Source organism: Simochromis diagramma, unplaced genomic scaffold (assembly GCF_900408965.1).
Source record: "Simochromis diagramma unplaced genomic scaffold, fSimDia1.1 OVJJ01000553.1, whole genome shotgun sequence".
Classification (NCBI taxonomy): domain Eukaryota; kingdom Metazoa; phylum Chordata; class Actinopteri; order Cichliformes; family Cichlidae; genus Simochromis; species Simochromis diagramma.
Window position 1 is genome coordinate 3,876,332 of NW_024387095.1, and position 18,029 is coordinate 3,894,360.

The window sequence follows — 18,029 nt, forward strand, 5'->3', positions numbered from 1 at the left end:
ATATACACTACTATGAAATTTTTATAAAAGATTAAGTGATAAAGGCCAAGGAAAGAATATAGAATAAATAAATAAATAATGGACCCGGGATTGAGCCTTGCGGAGCCCCACGGGTTAGAGAGGCAGTGGCAGAAAAGAACTTGCTCTCCCTAAGAGAAAAAGTCCTGTCAGATAAACATAAGGCAAACCAGTCCAATGTAGAGCCAATGATACGAGCCAAAGATGTAAGCCTTTTCAGTAAAATATTATGGTAAGCATTATCAAAGGTTACACTGAGGTCAAGTAAAATGAATACAGAACCATTTCCTGCATCAGAAGCCATTAAAAGATCGTTGGTCCTTAAATAACAGATATGATCAGATATGATCTGTGCAGTTTCTGTGCGCCTGTGCTTTCTTAAACGTTAGCTATATCCACACTGGTTGAAACTTTCATTTCAAGCAAAAATGCCAATCTCACTGTGGTGCTAAAAGAACAGTCAGGGAACTGTTTGCAGCATTACTAGTCCAAATAGATCGGTCAGTTCTGGATTTCTTCTTTAATTTTGGTATTTTAGTTTGCTCAGATATTGGTTTCTGATTCTCTCGGGTAGGGATGCCAAAATCTTTTTACACTGTGAGCCATATACATCCCACTTTGTTCTTAAGAAACTCCCCCTTCTGATGACATTGAGATATTTTAAAATAAAAAAGAAGTGTAATTTGAGCAATACATCTCATTTTTTCTGCATGAAAAAAATGTTGCTTTGGTCTAAAACTTTACGAAATAAATCTGTTCTGTTAGCTCATTGCACAGAATGCCCTGCAATCATAAAATAAATGCTTTTTGTTAACTGAGAGAATGTTGTTTTATGGTAAACCCACTGCAAAAATTAGAGATTTGTTCTCAATGTCCATCTATTACCTATTTACTTTGGTATAGTATGAATGATCATGCAGGAGGTCTTTATCGGTAGGAAAAGCTGTAAAACTTGTGAAAATGCAGTCAAGTCTAAAATGTATGCCCCCCTTCACATTTTCAAAACCGTCCAGCAGGCCCAAGATTGTAGTGTTTGTCAGGCTGATTCTGGCCCCCGGGACTTATGTTTAACACCCCTGCTCTTTGGTTTCCCAAACCTGTCAGTAAGTGTCCCTTTCAGGCCAAGCACTGTACTTGCAGCAATTAAATATTTGTGAAACTGCATATGTTTTCATCATGTGCAGTTGATAGTGTAATTTCATTCAAACTGCTTTGACTTGTTGTCTTCAAGTATATCTTGTTTTACTTTAACAAATCCTTATCTGCAATTAACACCTCCATAAAAATCAGAGCACAGATAATACAATGTGTTATGAAGAAAATAGCACGTGTCTGCTGCTGTGCTTTGAATTTACACTAGTTTTAGAACATTGCTAAACCTACAATCATCTAGTTCAAGATCTCTGCACACCTCAGTGGGCGACTAGTCCAGGGAAAAGTTACACAAAACAGTTAAATATACTGCTCAAAAACTGAAAGGAACACTTTGAAATCACATCAGATCTTGATGGAAATGGAAATGACCGACCTACAGAGGACTGAAAATCAAAGTGAAAAAATGATACGGCAGGTTAGTCAGTTTTGCAGAAATTTCATTGCAGCTAGTCAAAATGGTACGCGGCCCCCATGTCCTTGTATGCATACCTGACTACATCAGGGCATGTGTTGGTGCCCTGGGAGATCTCCTCTCAGATCTGGACCAGGGCATCTCTGAGCTGGACAGTCTGAGATGCCAGATGATTCTATTGGATTTAGGTCAGGTGAGCATGGGTGCCAGTCAGTAGTATCCTCACCTTCATCTTCCAGGAACTGCCTGCATACCTTCACCACATGAGGCTAATCACTGAACCCAGGGCTCACTACACCAGTGTACCAATACCTAATGGCAGTCAAGATGCTGCTGCATATTCTTCTGGTTCTGGAGGCTATTTTGTAGGGCTGTGGCTATGCACTTTCCATTCCTCCTTCCACAAAGGAGCAGATACTGGCTGATGGATTACGGACCTTCTATCGCCCTGTCCAGCTCCCTAGAGTAACTGTGTGTCTCCTGGAATCTCCTCCATGCTCTTGAAACTGTGCTGTGAAACACAGCAGAACTTATGGTAATGGCAGGTATTGATGTGCCATCCTGGAGGAGATGGACTATCTGTGCAACCTCTGCAAGTTCAGGTATCGCCTCAGGCTACCAGTAGTGATACTGAGCCTATCCAAATGCAAAACTACTGGGGAAAAAAGTTAGAAAAGATAAAGAAGGAATAATATCATTGGTCTCCACCGGTAACCCCATTCCTGTTTGGTGAATTTCATGATCATCATAACAGCTGATTAACTGATTAACACTCTCTCTTACTTCACTGACCAGATCAATAATCTGCAAAGTTAACTGACTCAATGCTATACTCTGATTAAAACGTGTTCCTTTTGCAATCGTGAAATATTGTTGTTAGTTAGACTTGTTTGCTACTTGCTACTTTGAAGGCTATAATGTTAAAATGCTTTAAGAGATGCTTTGTCAAAAAATGTAGCAATGATCAGTAAATTGTTGCAAGTACTGGTAAGTTAAAAAACAAAACAAAAAAACAAAACAAACAAACACCTAGATCTGGTAGGCAAGCTGCTTTTTATATAAATACACATCTGATTAAGAATGAAATGTTCTTGCTTTGGAGATGCGATTCCAAACCACAAAAACTGCCCAAGACCTCCACTGAACATGACAAACAGACCACAATGTTGACTGGGCTCCCTCAAACCCCACTCCAATCAATCCTTTGCAGGAACAAGCATCCTACGTTCATTCCCACGGAAGTCCCACTCTGCTGTCCCAAAGGACCCAAAGGAGCAACCACCAAACATGGTTCCTGACACCACAGCGCACCTCCAGCCCGATCAGAGACATTCAACGTGCGTGGAGGTAGTTTACACAACATCGAGGTAGTTGTTTTTAATGTTGCGGCTGAATTGTGTAAAGTTGGTCACCTGAGTTTCTGTAAAAACGTCTCTGTTCTATGGCAGTAACCACTAGATGGCACTGTTCACCACTATATTGAAATAAGAGGCCGCTGGAAAAATCCTGTTTGGGAAAATCCAGCAGCTGCAGGGTCAGTTTTGCCACTTTTGTGTGACAATATATATATATATATTTTAAAAAGACTTTTCTGTCTAGTCAGAGATATTCTTCTTTTTGATATGTGGCTGCAGATGCTTGTTTGCTTTTGCTGTGTTGCCAAGAAGGAGCCCACTTCAGAAAGACCAGGATGACTCAGTCGGCCACTCTCCCATTGTGTTTTCCTCACACTGACTCTCACGCTCACTTACACAGAAATGATGAAGATTGTGAAAGGGTTTGTTGTGCAACTGCAGCCAGGTCATTCATTTTTCTCTGCAGTGTGATAGCAGATTCTTTACTCTGCATAAATTACATTTAGGTTACGTGAGAACAGGTTTTATTTCATTAAGGGCCAAGAGAAAGAAAAGAGTGTGCTGTCATGTGTTTAAAATGACAAACGGTGACGTGAGAGGAAAAAGCTTTTCTCATATCTTGTATTAAGATACAAGGTGTGACTGCACGTGACAATCAAAGGTCACGTGATGCCGGGGTCCTAATAAGGAGCTCCTACAGATGTGTAATCTGTAGGATGCTGCATTTGATTCGTGACCAAAAACCATGCAGAGAAAGAAGAGTAAGGGCACAAGTGCGGCAGCCCGAGTCTGCTTTGTGTTTGTGTGACGAGGCAGCTCTGTGTCAGTCTGATCTGTTTACCGCACTCTAAAAATACCACTTTGTTGCATTTCCACAGACTCGGGCCCAGTCGTTTCATTTGTTTATATGGCGTCTTGAGATGTTGGCAACCCTGGATGACCACATGGAAAGGAGCAGCCTCAGGATGCAAAAGATTTTCAGCTGCCTTCCACGGGCAAGACACGGCTGTGAAACATGTGAAATGAAGCAACGTTAAAACCAAGACTGGTCTGAAGCAGTGATCATTCCCCCCTCTGATCTTAGACTAATAATTTTCCTTCCTGCATGTTACATCTGTTTCATTCAGAGCGTTAACAAGAATCCCGCTTCTCTTATAATTTAATATAATATACGGTGGTAGCAAGTTCCTACATATATGCACAGGCGTGTGCTTTTAAAGGCATTTTACTTTCCTGGATTTTCTCTTATACTGAGCTCCGCTACATTTTTCATTTTTACTGTATTTATTTAAAAGCTGTATTTACTTTAAACCCGTGACTTTATAAACAAAACAACTAGTAAAAAGAGAAGTATTATTTTAAATTTAACTACTTAACAGGATATAAATAAACTTCATATCATCCTCTTGAAATATTTATAGTATGTTGATCTTGAAGCAGTGCGCTTAAAATCCAGTAAAATACAAAAGGTGCTCACAGGACTGTTATACGTTACATTGAATGTTATGAATTATACATTTCTCTGTTTATGTCTTGACTTAAGATTTAGATCTGTGATCCAAATGTTATATTATATATTTTAAATAACTGTAATCCCTTTACTTCAAATAAGTAAAAGCTCTGTAATTACGACTATAGCCGAACAGAAACCAGTGAAATGGTTACTAAACAATAACAGAAAAAAATCTGATCCTCTCTCAAGTGTACACTTTTAAGCAGAAAATTAAAATAAAGGCAATTATTGATTTCTTTTCTTGACAACTAAGATTCTAAACAAACATTATAGGGTTGTTTACTGTATGTTACTGAATATTCGCTGGAAACTATTTTAGAGAATAACAGAAATTCATAGCCTGATAGTTAGTGCAGGAAAATGCACTGAGATCCTTTAAGACAAAGTAGTTATGCAACAAATGAATAGATGCTTAATAATAAGCATCCAAACTTTAAGGAAAAGTAGAAATATTACCATGAAATTGACCTAATTTATCAAAAATACTCAATGTGCAGCAGTATCTACCTTGTCCGTGTTTGTAGACCACGTGCGCTATCTGTTATATGTATTGGCGCTTAACACATAGGTGACACTTTATGATGTAATCTAAATAGGTTTAACAATTATAGTAAATAAAAAGCAAAAGTAAAGAATCAGAGATTTGGCCAAGCACATGTCAGGCTGACCAAATAATCCAAGAACTTTCTAAAAGGGCCTAAAATACAGCTCTGTTTAATTAGACTATGTGTCTTTGCTCCATGCAAGCTCAAGATCAGCTCGTTTGAACTCAAGTGAATCGAAAATGTGATGGATACACGCGCAGGGAAAGACTGACGGAATTTAGCCTAAAATATATATCAGCTTTATTGAAACATTTTACAGGTCAAAACAAAAAGAAAAAATGGTAAAAGGATTATACAATAAGTGCAAGATTCGTTGCAGTTCATGAAAGCCTAAAGCGTTGTGTGTGTAATAAGATACAGTTACATGGAGTATAATTGGTTTGCACGTGTTACAAGAGCAAACGCATCGAAAGTCGTGTTTCTGAAACTTCTCTTGAAGAAGAAAGCTTGTCAGGGTTCATATAGGCGAAGTGGTACTTCTAAAGGCCTCTGGAGTTTCTTCATTCATGTTTTCTTCAATGCATAGTTCAAGTCCAGCAGAATTAACAATAATAAAGATATTTGGCTGCATAGGAGGCAAACATGTGAGTGCGGACTCCACCATCCATGCTAGCACGAATCCTTCAAAAATTACAAAAAAGACAAATAGACCAAAAAAAAAAAAAAGATCTGCGTGTTTGTTCAGATGTGGCTGTGATGCCTCTCTTGTTTTGAAGTCCGCAGTGACAGGAGAGCTCACATCACGCAGGGTTTGATGTCCTGACAGACGCTCTGGGGGTGGTGGTGGTGGTGGTGGTGATAGTAGGATCCGCCGGCCGAGGGGTGGAAGGAGGAGATGCCGTTAAAGTTCAACACAAAATCTTTCCTGTCGCAGACCGAGGAATGGCTCTGATAGCGCGGAATCCCCACTGTGGAGAGGCAGAGTGGAAAGGTTTTGAAATAAAGGAACACATTTCTGATCACTGTCAGGAAATTAACGGTGGCATTAAAATATTCTAAAAGAAAGAAAAAAACATAACAGCTGAACTTGCTGTCTTATTTAATCTCATCGAAATAAAACATACGCTTTTTTCATATATCTAAAATCAGTATTTACTTTGATTCTACATTTTTAAATTAGAACTTTTGAATGCAGAACATGAGCCATTCCTCTTTTAAACAGTGCTGTTGATACTTTTGTGTGGCTTTAAAATCAGCACAGTTGTTTATGGCGTAAACGGTCCTTCTATTGAATTTATAAAAATAAAGTGTTTACGCTTAAATTTTCAGTTGCCATAAAAATCTAATATTTCTTAACATAAGTTTAAAAAAAACCGAATTCTTTAATCATAATATTTTTCTTTTTGCAAGCCTCCCTGTTGGCTCACAGCGCAGCCACACATCCGTTCTTTTCAGTTTCTTTGGCTTCTTTAGCTTTCTTATATGGATGCTTTCAGTTTTCTATCCAATTACATTTTATCATTATTTTTTGAAAACACTCAGAATGCTGCGTTATTTCAGGCAGATTCAGTGGCCCTCGTCCGTGTCTGTGAGCGAGGCTCTGTTTCCAGAAACAGAAAACTAAAAGTGGAGACTGCGGCTCCGTCAAGGTCATAAGGACTCCAGATGTGATCGTGTTTTGCAGGGGGGAAGACAGCAGGCTTTATCCTCCGGGCCACAGCTCGCTGCCCTGCGCCCGTTTTCATAGACAACACACACACACACACACACACACACACACACACACACACACACACACACACACACACACACACACACACACACACACACACACACACACGCCTCTTTGACTGACAGTACTGTTAGCGAGTCTGCTGTGTACAGTCCAGCACGTCTATCCTCCGAGCAGGCTCAATTAGAACGCTGCGTAAAGTTTAACAAGGCCTTCCGTCTCTTGTGGATACGCCGTGGTTGAAATCCACCGCCAGTGTGGTCCGACCTGCACAGTCTTTGTTTGGTTAACCTCTGGGACCCCTTTCGGGCTCCAGCATGGGTTTTACTCGCCTCGGTTAGATCCCCAGATTTTCGTAAAGCCTGGCTGTGTTCTGCTAAAGTAAATGAGGTTGAACTGGGAGGTGACTTGAGAGCGCAAAATAGTTGTTTTTCTTAATCTAATAATTCGCCGAAATATCCCGTGACATGTTATAAACATGTGACTTTATGGAAATTATACAAACTGTGGATGAAATGACGCATTTTCTGATTGTTAATGAAGTTACATACGCAGCAAGAAATGTCACTATATTTACTAAAATACCACAAAGCGCTGTCTGGCTTTGTGATTCAGCCAATAATCGATGCATCTTTGCTGTTTAACAAAATTAATGAAAACATTTGTTCTTATTTTGTAACTAGTGTGTTCGGGTTACATTTTGAGGCAAATGATGCGGAAAAAAAAGTCTGCAAACAGATTAAAAAGAATAATGGTAAATTCTCTCTGTGTGTGTGTTTTCAATCGCTTTGCACAGATATGAATTTCCCTTTAAGAATCTTTTTCATCTTTAAATACAGGACAATCATCTTTATATATATATATATATATATATATATATATATATATATATATATATATATATATATAATTTCTGTGTAGTCTACAATTTCATAATTACACGTTACAGTTGTCACACGGGCCTCTGCAGAAGAAAAACCCACTCATTTAGAGTGTTGCGCTTTAAATGTGCTTATCATACAGATAAAACTTAGATGCAGTGAAAATTGTTATTATTATTATTGTTTTTTGGGGGGAGGGGGGGGGGATCCCAGAGATTTTAATCCGGATTCATCTACCCCTCTGTAAACCTCGAGTTATTCTGTGGTACCTGAAATATCAGTGGAGTGGCTGTCCCTGCCATTCTGGTGAAGATAACTCTGCTCCAGGGAGTAAGGAGACATGCCGGAGTGTAAACCAGAGGATGCTGGGCTGCTGGAGGCTAGAGGCTGTTGTTTGATGTAGGGGGAGCCGCCGGAGGACGCCCAGTGTGCGGATGTACTGGCGTACGGGGAATGGCCGTCCAGCGCGCTGGCCATGGCTGGAGAGGACGGTACAGGACTGCTGCTGCTATCCTGCCCATATTCCCCGTTAGGAGGCACAGGACAACTCGCCATGTATGTGGAGCCGGGACTCGGGGACATGTGAGGTACGTGGTGGCCGCCGCTCAGCCCGTCGTACCCCCCGGCCATTGAATTGCTCATCATGTCCAAGTTGTAGCTGTTACTGTGACAAGCGAGGGTGGCCGATGGACCCTGGAAATCAAAACTCTGTGGAAGAATTGAGGTGCCGAAGCCTATGCCATTCATCATCCGATACATGGGCTTCAGAGCTTGACATTTTCTTCTGAAGCCTCTGGGTCTGCGCCGAAATGAGCCTTCCTCGAACATGAACTCACTGCCTGGATCGATCGTCCAGTAGTGGCCTTTCCCCGGCCTGCCCAGCCCTTTTGGCAGCTTGATGAAGCACTCGTTAAGCGATAGATTATGCCGGACAGAGTTCTTCCAGCCCTGGTACGAACCCCTGAAGAATGGGAAGCGAGCCTGGAGAAACTGATAGATTTCACTGAGTGTCAGCCGCTTGGTGGGCGAGCTCTGTATTGCCATAACGATGAGAGCGATGTAGGAGTACGGCGGCTTTTCCGGTCGCCTTAAACCGGAGCTCGTCTTCTTTCCCTTGACGCCATTAGAAGAACTTTCTGTGGCGGCTTGTGGGCTCAGCATAGCGGGATGCAGGACGCCGGACGCCGGACTGGATCTCAGAGGAGGCGGAGGTTCCAGCTGCTGCTGAGGGGTCTCGGTCGTCATGTCAGCTCTGACGTACAACTGGCGTAGAGAGAAGAGAGGGGAGGGAGAAAAGACGACCTGTGAGGTGTTTCGGGGGAGAAATGTGCTGGCTCCCAGCGGTCAGTGTCCTTGCAAGTGAGCGTTACACCGCCAGTGGTCCTCAGAATCCCAGCGCAAAATGGAGTGAAATCTGTCTCCAGTTACGCACGACTCTCCTGTTACGCACGGTGCTCCTTTGACGCATGCAGAACGCACGGCTGGTACGCACTGACAGAGAGGAAGAGGAAGAGAGAGTGGGGGGAGGCGGTTATCCACTGGAGACTAAGTGTCCAGAGTTGTAGCTAGACATAAGGACTCCACGGGGTGTCACAGCAGCGCTAAGTGGCGCTGTGTGACGCGCCGGGTGGCCATCGACCGCCTATAATAATCCCTCAAGTGCAGGAAACACGAAAACCCTTGGACTTATTGCGCGCAACAGTCCAGCCAAACAAAGTCCGACCACCTATCATTGCATAAATCTTTCTTCCCTCTGCTCGAGCCCCCCGCCTCTTCCCCCGACCCTTTCTCCTCATCCGCACTCTGCCCCTGCAATTCTCCCTGAAATCAGTGTCGAATAGTCCCCCCCCCCCCCCCCACACACACACACACCACCCCCCTCACCCGCCCCCATGCCAAGTCCATTTACCGTGCAGCAGCCTTAAAGCCTCTCATTCTCTCCTCTCCTTCGTCTTGTTTCTTCCCCTCCCACCACCTCTCTCCAAGTTCGGACTACACGCAATTAAGCCATCTATCAAACCTCCCCCAGACACTCCAATCAACAACGCCACACGCCAGCCGCACAAGTTTAAAAACGACCTATCCCCCCGCCTCTGCTCCTCCATATATGAAGCAGTGATTTCGTCCCAATGTGCCACAGAGCATAAATTTCCTCTGACAAGAATAAACTACCGCAATATGTGCAAAATGTCCAGCTTGCATCTGAAACCGCGATGCCCAAAACATTCACACGGGCCCTTACATGATGTCCCCCGGCAGATAATACCCAAGCACATCAGTGTGAAACACCGACAGAAAAAAAGGCCACATTGCGTTATTTGTATTATTTCGCTCATAATTTCCTCCCAAACTGGTCCAGAGGATAACAAAAACAAACTGTCGCGGTGCCGGGCTGGGGAGAGGAGTGTGAGAGATGGAGAGGTGGTGGTCTTTACCGTGCGTGTGTGTAAGCGGGGGGTTGCTCTGAGTAAATGACTTTGACATGAGTGGAAGCAGGCTTTTTCCATCAAGCCCGGCCCTGGATACCACACACAGCGCGCCAGTGTCAGCTTACCGCCCCGGGCCAGAGTCGGTCCCATGGGCCCCACGTTCATTAGACAGAGAAAAGCGAAATTAGGCGAGCGGGCGTCGACAGTTTCCTCCCCTATGGAGACATCACACATAGATTTGTCCAACATGATGGAGTTATATATCCCATAAAGGTAATATCAACATCCGTGCTGCGACAGAGCGGAGAATATTGAGCTTTGAAGAACAAAAAAAAGAAAAAGATTTTACTTCTGGAGCTTTTAGGTTGAATTGTATGATTGTAAATCTCCCCCCTTTCTAATTTTTTTCTGTCACGTATTTGTAATATTTCAGTGTAAATTTCAGCCGACTTCAACTACTCCCCTCATTTCCACAGAACCTCGCACAAAGGGAGAAAAGTAAAGCCCCACGCAATCAAACTTGTAAATATCCATGTTTTCGCCTCTTTTTAATTTCCCGCTCAAGTGTGTCTGTGCACGTGTGTGCCTAAGGGCCCTTTAAAGTTTAGATATAGCCTGGAGGATATAAGCAAACAATAACCAGACACACTAACCTTTGCACTTTGCAGAACAAAGGATGTTCGGATAAAATCGTTTTCCACTGCAGTTTCGAGGACCTTAACGGCCCCAGAAATTTCCTGCGACATCAAAACTTATGACCCCTGCCGAGATCAGGATGCTTTGGCTTGGAGAGAGAATCTTTGTTCTGGGAGCGCTTTGAAGACAGCGATCCGGTTGCTTTTTTACGCGTTGATCTTATAGAGCTTCTAATTTGGTCTTCTGGAATATAAAGCTATCAGCTGCCAGCGCACAAACTAGATGTGTTTCTGTTTTTGTAGCACGGCCACGACTGGAGGCTGATATGAAGTCACTGCGGACATAATAAGGCCGTGTGTTTGTTTGCATGTTTGGACGAAGATATATGATTATCCCACAGAAAATATCAGACAGGGTTAAGAAACGGGCCTGCTCTGACCTAAGGTAACTTACAGGCCTCCTTTTTTCTTTTTGTTTTCTTTCTTTCTTTTTTAAAGGATAAAATCAACTATCCTGCTTCTCAACACAATTTAGAAAAATTTATTATTTTTTTGGACGAACATTTTGCAATTTCATTACTGATTTTATTTGTTAACTAATATAACCGAACAACTTAAAAAAGACAGCTTATTTCAGAATGTCACGCAAAGGCAGTGTTCACGTGTGTAACAGTTAGCTCTGTCTCAGTTGTTTTGTATGCTCCTTGTTTGTGCAACAGGCCTGAAGTAAACAATATTCATCAAGTGAAACAATAACAAATACAGATTTCAGGTCTCTCTCTCTCTCTCTCTCTCTCTTTTAAAGGTAATCTAATATTCTTTTGGCTGCTCGGCTGAATTTCTCCTGCCTCTCCGCCTGCGTTTCCTGTGGCGGTGCCGGGAGCTTTGGAACTGGCTCTCCGGGACTCTAGGAGGTCAGGCGCGGTTCAGTTTGCCCGAGTGACAGACTGTTTGGACTTCCTAACATTGTGCCTGCCTTATAGTTTTGTTTCATAACACCGCGGCACCCCCCCCCCCCCCCCTTCCCCCCACTCCCACAGTTCTCCCTACAGAATGCGTGATGGGTGCAGAGAAGAGACGAAGGCTGAAGTGAAAAAGCAGAGAGCGTTTTCAGCCTAAGGTATGCGCCTTGGTGCCGAAGTTATTAAAAATGTAAGGGTGCTGAGATGACTGGGGCCACGTGACAGGCTCTGAGAGCGACAGGTGTGCTGTTCCGGTGTTTCACCTGCAGGTTGCAGCATTGTCCATAGAAACAGGAACGAATCTCACCTGTCACCTGTCTCAGCTGCTGAGTGAGCCCTGTAAACACACACCTGCCCCCGTACTGCCAGCTCAGTACAGGGGCCACGAGCATATGAGCTACTGCACGGCTAACTCAGACTATACACTTAACTATATAAAATATTTCATTTTATTTATGTTGTATTTATTTGTTTCTTAGTTCGTTTATTCCTCAAGATGCACGTAACAAAAATAGTTACGTGAGATATTCAGATTTTTTTTCTTGAGTACAGTCAAAGTAACTTAAATTTAAGAAATTCCAAAACTCTTATCACTTTATAATTTGGTTGCCCTGAACATCTCTAAAATAGAATTGATCCACTATGTTGTTTTTTCCACCCCACAATGAAATGTTGCAGTTTTGCTATCTAAAGAAAGTTTAGTGCACTGCAGTCTTCAATAAATCACTGACCCTAGGAACTCTTATATTGTGAAATGTGTCACCAGGCTTTGTGTCAGAACTGTGTATCTTTACTTACAGCTACAGTTAAACACAGCAGAGTGTGTACGAGGCGCAAGTCAAACCGAAGCTTTCTGTTTTGTATTTGATGGTACAACAAACAGATAAACCCAGAATGACAGAGTGAGAGAAAAAAATAAATCAGTTGGATTTTTATTTTGAACAACTGGTGCTAATCAAGAAAACAAAAATTATTATTACAGCTTAATTTGAGACACTTTTACTGAGTTTGGGCTAAAAGCGTCGACCACTGATCAATTATTTTGTCTGAGCTCACGCGTGATTTTTTTTTTTTTTTTGTGATCAACACCTCGTTATGAAACCCGCGGCCCCGAGTCTCTGGGTCCGTTTCAGGACCGAGGAGAGCAAGTATAGGCTCCTGCATGGGGACACGGACAACAAACAGCCCGCGTGTTTTTAAAGATCCTGATATGCGTGTAAATTTCAGTGTGGTCACAGAACATAAATCATAAATGGCCTTTTGTAGATGGAACAAAACAATTAATTGAAGAAAAATAAATAATAAATAGATAAATAAACAAATAAATAAATAAAAAGGATAACTCTCCTTCTGTTGTTCGGTTTAGTTATTTATGGATTTGTTTGTTTGATGAACTTTTATGCAGTGTAAATAATACCAGTAGATTATTTTAAACGTTGTTTCATTGAGCCGTGTTGCTCGTTTATGTGAAACTTAAGATGGCTATTACAAATAAAATAAGTACAGAAATAATAGGCTTTTTAAAAAGGTCTTTTATTTTGATACTTTCTTGTGGGTGGAAAATAAAACCCTTCTTGATTTGGGTTGAAGTCTGTCCGTGAGGCAGATCTGGCACATTTGTTTGCAATGTAATGTGAGACGTTATGTTGTTACATGACAAACTCCTCACCGCTGCGGAGGTATTTTCTTCCATTTGGACTGAGTACAATAAATAAAGTAAATGGAAAATAATACGAAGAAGCACCATCATCACAAAAGCATTTCATATGTAACATTTATTAACGATGGCTGACTTCTATTTTGCCATTTTACTAAGTAAATACTCGCTAATATTTATAAGTTTGGATAAACGTGTCGCACTAAACGCGACATCGTCCAAAGAGCCTGAAGGCACCAGACTGAACATAACCTTTGATTGTAAATATTTTATATAACTATATATCTTTTGACTTTGGTAATTTTTGTTATTATGGTTTCATTTTCAAACGAAAATGAGACCAACTTATTTTCATTTTTGGCTCTAACAAGAGAAACCACAACAAATACCTACAGCAGGTGTGAGGCCCTCCCTCTCCCTCCACCGCATATTCATGCACCTGCTTCTGATCTAACAGCTGCCTTCCCCCCTTTCATGTCAGCAGTGAATAACTCAGTGAACACCAGGGTCCCATTGTTTCACGTGTTTTGTTTATTCATAAAAAATAACAGGCATGCACCAATCAATCAATCAATCAATCAATCAAACAATCAATCTCAGGAAAACGGCACATTTTTCCATGCGTTTCTTAGTGCAGCCACGTGATTCCTAACGCAGCCCAGTCAATAATATTATACAATATTTATACAGCAGGTCATACAAAACATCAAAATATAAATAAAGTGATACTTTTAACAGTTTTAACGTGGCACTTTGCTGCCGTCCTACAGTAGAAATGACCAATGAACCATAGATACGAATATGAATACTCTCTCTCTCTCTCTCTCTCTCTCTCTCTCTCTCTCACACACACACACACACACACACACACACACACACACACACACACACACACACACACACACACACAGTGGAATGTCCTACAATGACTCTAATGATTTGCTTAGTCAGCACACAGTTATATCTAGATTAACAACTCGGCATGTTTGTTTTATTTTTCTTTGACTGAAGCTACAGTAGTCATGATGAGACACACCGACTCTCACACAGTAAAACAGTTGAAGCACTGAAAGCTGAGAGTGCCCACCAAAGTGCACACTGTGGATGAGAACACACAAGTCCTGACAGCACTCTGGATGTCTCACGACAGCAAGGATTCTATATGAAAGCCTCGCGCTTTGCTGGGCATCTTGAATGTGGCCTCAGGTGCAGCGGTGCCCGATGCTGTGTGCTGGAGGTATGTGGGTGCATCTCTGCCGGGCTCTGTGCCGCTGTACGCCGCCTCTGACGTGTAAGTGTGCTGTACCGGATAGTTCAGATTATAGGGCAGTACGTGGGCCACTGGGGGCCAGTACAGCCGGGGGCCGGGCTGCTCCACGCACGACCTCTCCTCCCTTCTTTTGAAAGGTGTGCCGAGGATGCTGTCGATGGCGAACGGGCTGGAGAACTTGGCCCCCACTCTCTCTTCCGGGGCCGGGAGGCGGGTGTCCTCGCTGAGGATGTCCGGGCTTTCCTGCTCCTTGAGGGGCCTTTTGGAGATGCGCTTCCTCCTGCGGCGGAACACCCCGTCAGCGAAGGTGTACTCGCTGTGTGGGTTGAGCATCCAGTAGTTGTCCTTGCCCCAGGGCCTGGACGGGTCCCGCAGGACTTTGAGGAAGCAGTCGTTGAGCGACAGGTTGTGGCGCACGGAGTTCCTCCAGCCGGTATAGCTGCCACGGAAAAACGGGAACTTCTTCATCAGGTAGTCATTGATCTCTGCCAGAGTGAGGCGGCCGCTGCTGGACTCTCGGATGGCCATGGCGATCAGGGCGATGTAGGAGTAAGGGGGCTTAGGTCTGCGGGTGTAGGGCTTCCCTTTGCCGCCATCGCTGCTCTGTGTGACAGGTGCCGGGCTGTTGGCTACGCAGTCTCCGTCCGAACCCAGCTCGTCTCCGGACAGGGGAGAAGGGACTCCCGCCTCTGCGTCAATGCACAACTCCAGCGGCTTCTGCGCGTAGTGATGCGCGGAGAAAACTTCAAGTTTCATTTCCCCAAAAAAGGATAACCGTCTCCTCTCGGTAACCTTGCCGTGTGAATGGTCTCCTAGGTTGGACTCTTGTCTCAGCTCAGAAGCACAGCAGGTGTACGAGTCCTGACAGCAAAAATGTGCCTGAGTGTTTGTTGTGTGTTGTAAAGGCTCGTGTGGAGCGCTGGAGGCACCCTGAGCCTCAGTCTGGGGCAGCAGAACACAGATCTGTCTCCGGAGACACGCTTGTCTTGTTATAATATAACGCCTGGGAAAGGGACGGCCCACAGGCGGGGTTTCCAACTCGAATCCATTGAAGCGACTGAAGTAATATAGTATATGTATGTTTACAATTGGACGTTACCATGCCACACCAGGGAAGAAGAAGAAACAAAAAACAGGGAGGATAAGTGAGGCGAGGCAGGGCAGGTATGACAAATACAATTAGCTTCAAACGCAACTATCTGTGAATAGCTCGTTATTTCTAGTTACGAGTTGCTTTTTATGGATTCAGTCAAAGTGCAATAAAGTAAAGGCGAATAATACAATAATTTCTTCCTCTTACTTCTTTTTAAAATAACTTCAGCCCATTAAGGTTATGAAATTAAACACGTTTTTGAAATCAATAAAAAAAACTTTGACAATTTTACGCACAACAGCAAATCCTTCTTGAAGTGTTGAATGCCTTGGAAAAAAGGAGACAGCGCAGAAAAACCCTAGACAGATTTAAAAAGGTAACACGAGAGTTGATAGAGAAAAATGCTGTTGGCTGCTTTTCACTTGAACCTCTCATACCCATCCGCCGGCGCTCCGGCGGAACGAGGAAGTAACGCGAAGGCTAAACTGAAATAAAAGCGATAGATTTTGGAGGAGTTCCAATTAAAGCACACTGGGTGACGTGTAAGTCGCCACACGCGATAAGACAGAAAGAATTCATAGAAAATTCGCAAAGATTGCCCGCGAGTTCACGGGGAGTTCAGAGTAGAGAACCATTGCACCTGCATGCATGGAAACACCTGAGCGAAGAGCAGAAAAAATACACTTACTTCTGTGTCTGAACATGTGATGTAAATGAGCGAGAGCGAGGTATCCACTGTCTCCGAAACTCCAGAACCCTAATTTACTGGAAATACATCACGTTCTTGGATAATTATATTATACGCAGCATTTCCTTTAGTATAAGGAGTATAAGGAGACCGCGGCACTGACTGCATATCTGTACAAATAGATGTGCACTTCCATTAGAGCACTCAGACACCTGGGCCTTGCTGCTTTAACTTGCTGTGCGGCAAGCTAAAGCAAACAGTTGAAATAAATTTTATTCTATTTCAACAACATAAAACAATTGCATAAAACAAAGCGTTTAAGTTTGTGAGGTAGATAAATTATTATGCAAAGATGGATTTGAAGAGAATTTAAGAACATCAGGCTTTGTTGTACTTTGTCAGTGTTGCAGTACAGGTTTGGTGACAGAATATAATAACTAGTTAATATCTGAGCTATAAATCACAGCTCCAGTCGAGAGCTTGTCAATCAGTTACAGAATGGAGCTTACTTAAAACCTACTGGAGCAGGTTTTAAGTAAACTGACGCCCCTGACACCTGTAAACCGAATATGTTAGTGGCACTATCTCTTTTCCTGTCAGCGCCTCCGCCATGTGACGATGCGGAGAGCAGCTGGAGTTAACATGAGTTATGAGCCTTGCCTCAGGCCAGTTAAACTGTCTACTCTGGCACTCCTGTTCCTTTGTGCCTGCTCGGACTTTCCGGGGCCCCCAACAACACAGAGCAGGTTCAGCTTCATTTACCCTAATGCATGTGTGCGTGTTTACATAGTTCTGTTGAAAATGTTTCTATTGGTAGTTCCTAGTGAAAAATATAAGATAGGGTCACTATAAACTACCTACTGCCTTCCAGACAGCAGAGAGCACTGAGATACCAATCTGTGTTTGACACCTTGAACATTTTGTGAGTCTACAGTACATGTTTTTATGTTATCACATAATTATCACGTTGGGTATACATGACAAGCGTGATTAACGATAGGACCCTGAACTGTTTGTGTATATATGTTTGAGAGAACGTGGAAGGTATCCAAATCAACTATATGAACATGCACTTTGAAGCCTGTCTGTTTTTCCAGTTGTGTTATAACAAGCCCGATGGCAGCTTGTTTCTTGAAAACACAGTTTCTGTTGTTTCATTTCTTTGTCAAATTCAAGGTCCACTTGCCTGCTTTTTAAGAGGGCAGGCTCCTACGCACCTGTAAGGGTTGTACATGGCATCATTTCAGAGGTGCTGGTTGTTGATTATCTGAGAGCCCAAACTTTCTGACAGCCCTATAAAAATACAATATATTGCACACAAAAATCACATTTCATTATGCATTCTAAACAAATCTTCACAGCTAAATGTTAAATGGGTTGCCATGTCATTTCTATCAGAACCCTCTCTGCCACATTTTACATTTTTCCTCGCCCACTTTCACTGAACGTTTTTAAAGGTTTCTCTTGATCGATAATTTCTTTCAGAGGAAAATCTGCTAATACTTTGAACTCATCTAAGTGCACTTTAACCAAAGCATTGAAGTCAGACCGGACATGTTTATATTAAAGTAATAAATGCTGAAATAGATGCTGTACACTCTTAGAAATATGACTATTGTTTACAGTTAATCTAAAAAATATACCAACTCCAAATCTGATTATTAGGACTCTAGGTAACCACACC

The 18,029-nt window shown here is 42.6% G+C and overlaps 2 protein-coding genes across 2 annotated transcripts; both read right to left on the bottom strand.

Moving 5' to 3' along the window:
• Positions 1–5,281: 5,281 nt before the first annotated feature.
• Positions 5,282–9,390, bottom strand: foxf2b (forkhead box F2b). Its single transcript, XM_040046259.1, has 2 exons — positions 7,881–9,390; positions 5,282–5,966 (listed from the first exon to the last, which is right to left on the bottom strand). Exons 1-2 carry the CDS (start codon positions 8,854–8,856, stop codon positions 5,794–5,796), a joined length of 1,149 nt encoding a protein of 382 aa, XP_039902193.1. The 5' UTR covers positions 8,857–9,390; the 3' UTR covers positions 5,282–5,793.
• A 4,412-nt stretch (positions 9,391–13,802) lies between these two features.
• On the bottom strand, positions 13,803–15,542 carry foxq1b (forkhead box Q1b). The gene has a single exon (XM_040046443.1). The coding sequence runs from the start codon at positions 15,318–15,320 to the stop codon at positions 14,436–14,438; it is 885 nt and encodes a 294-aa protein (XP_039902377.1). The 5' UTR covers positions 15,321–15,542; the 3' UTR covers positions 13,803–14,435.
• Between the last annotated feature and the right edge of the window lie 2,487 nt (positions 15,543–18,029).

Coding starts and splice junctions, on each gene's coding strand:
- foxf2b (XM_040046259.1), bottom strand. CDS start 8,856: ATGACGACCGAGACCCCTCAGCAGCAGCTGGAACCTCCGCCTCCTCTG. Junction 5,967..7,880: donor CCACTCCACTGATATTTCAG/GTACCACAGAAT, acceptor GCCTCTCCACAG/TGGGGATTCCGCGCTATCAG.
- foxq1b (XM_040046443.1), bottom strand. CDS start 15,320: ATGAAACTTGAAGTTTTCTCCGCGCATCACTACGCGCAGAAGCCGCTG.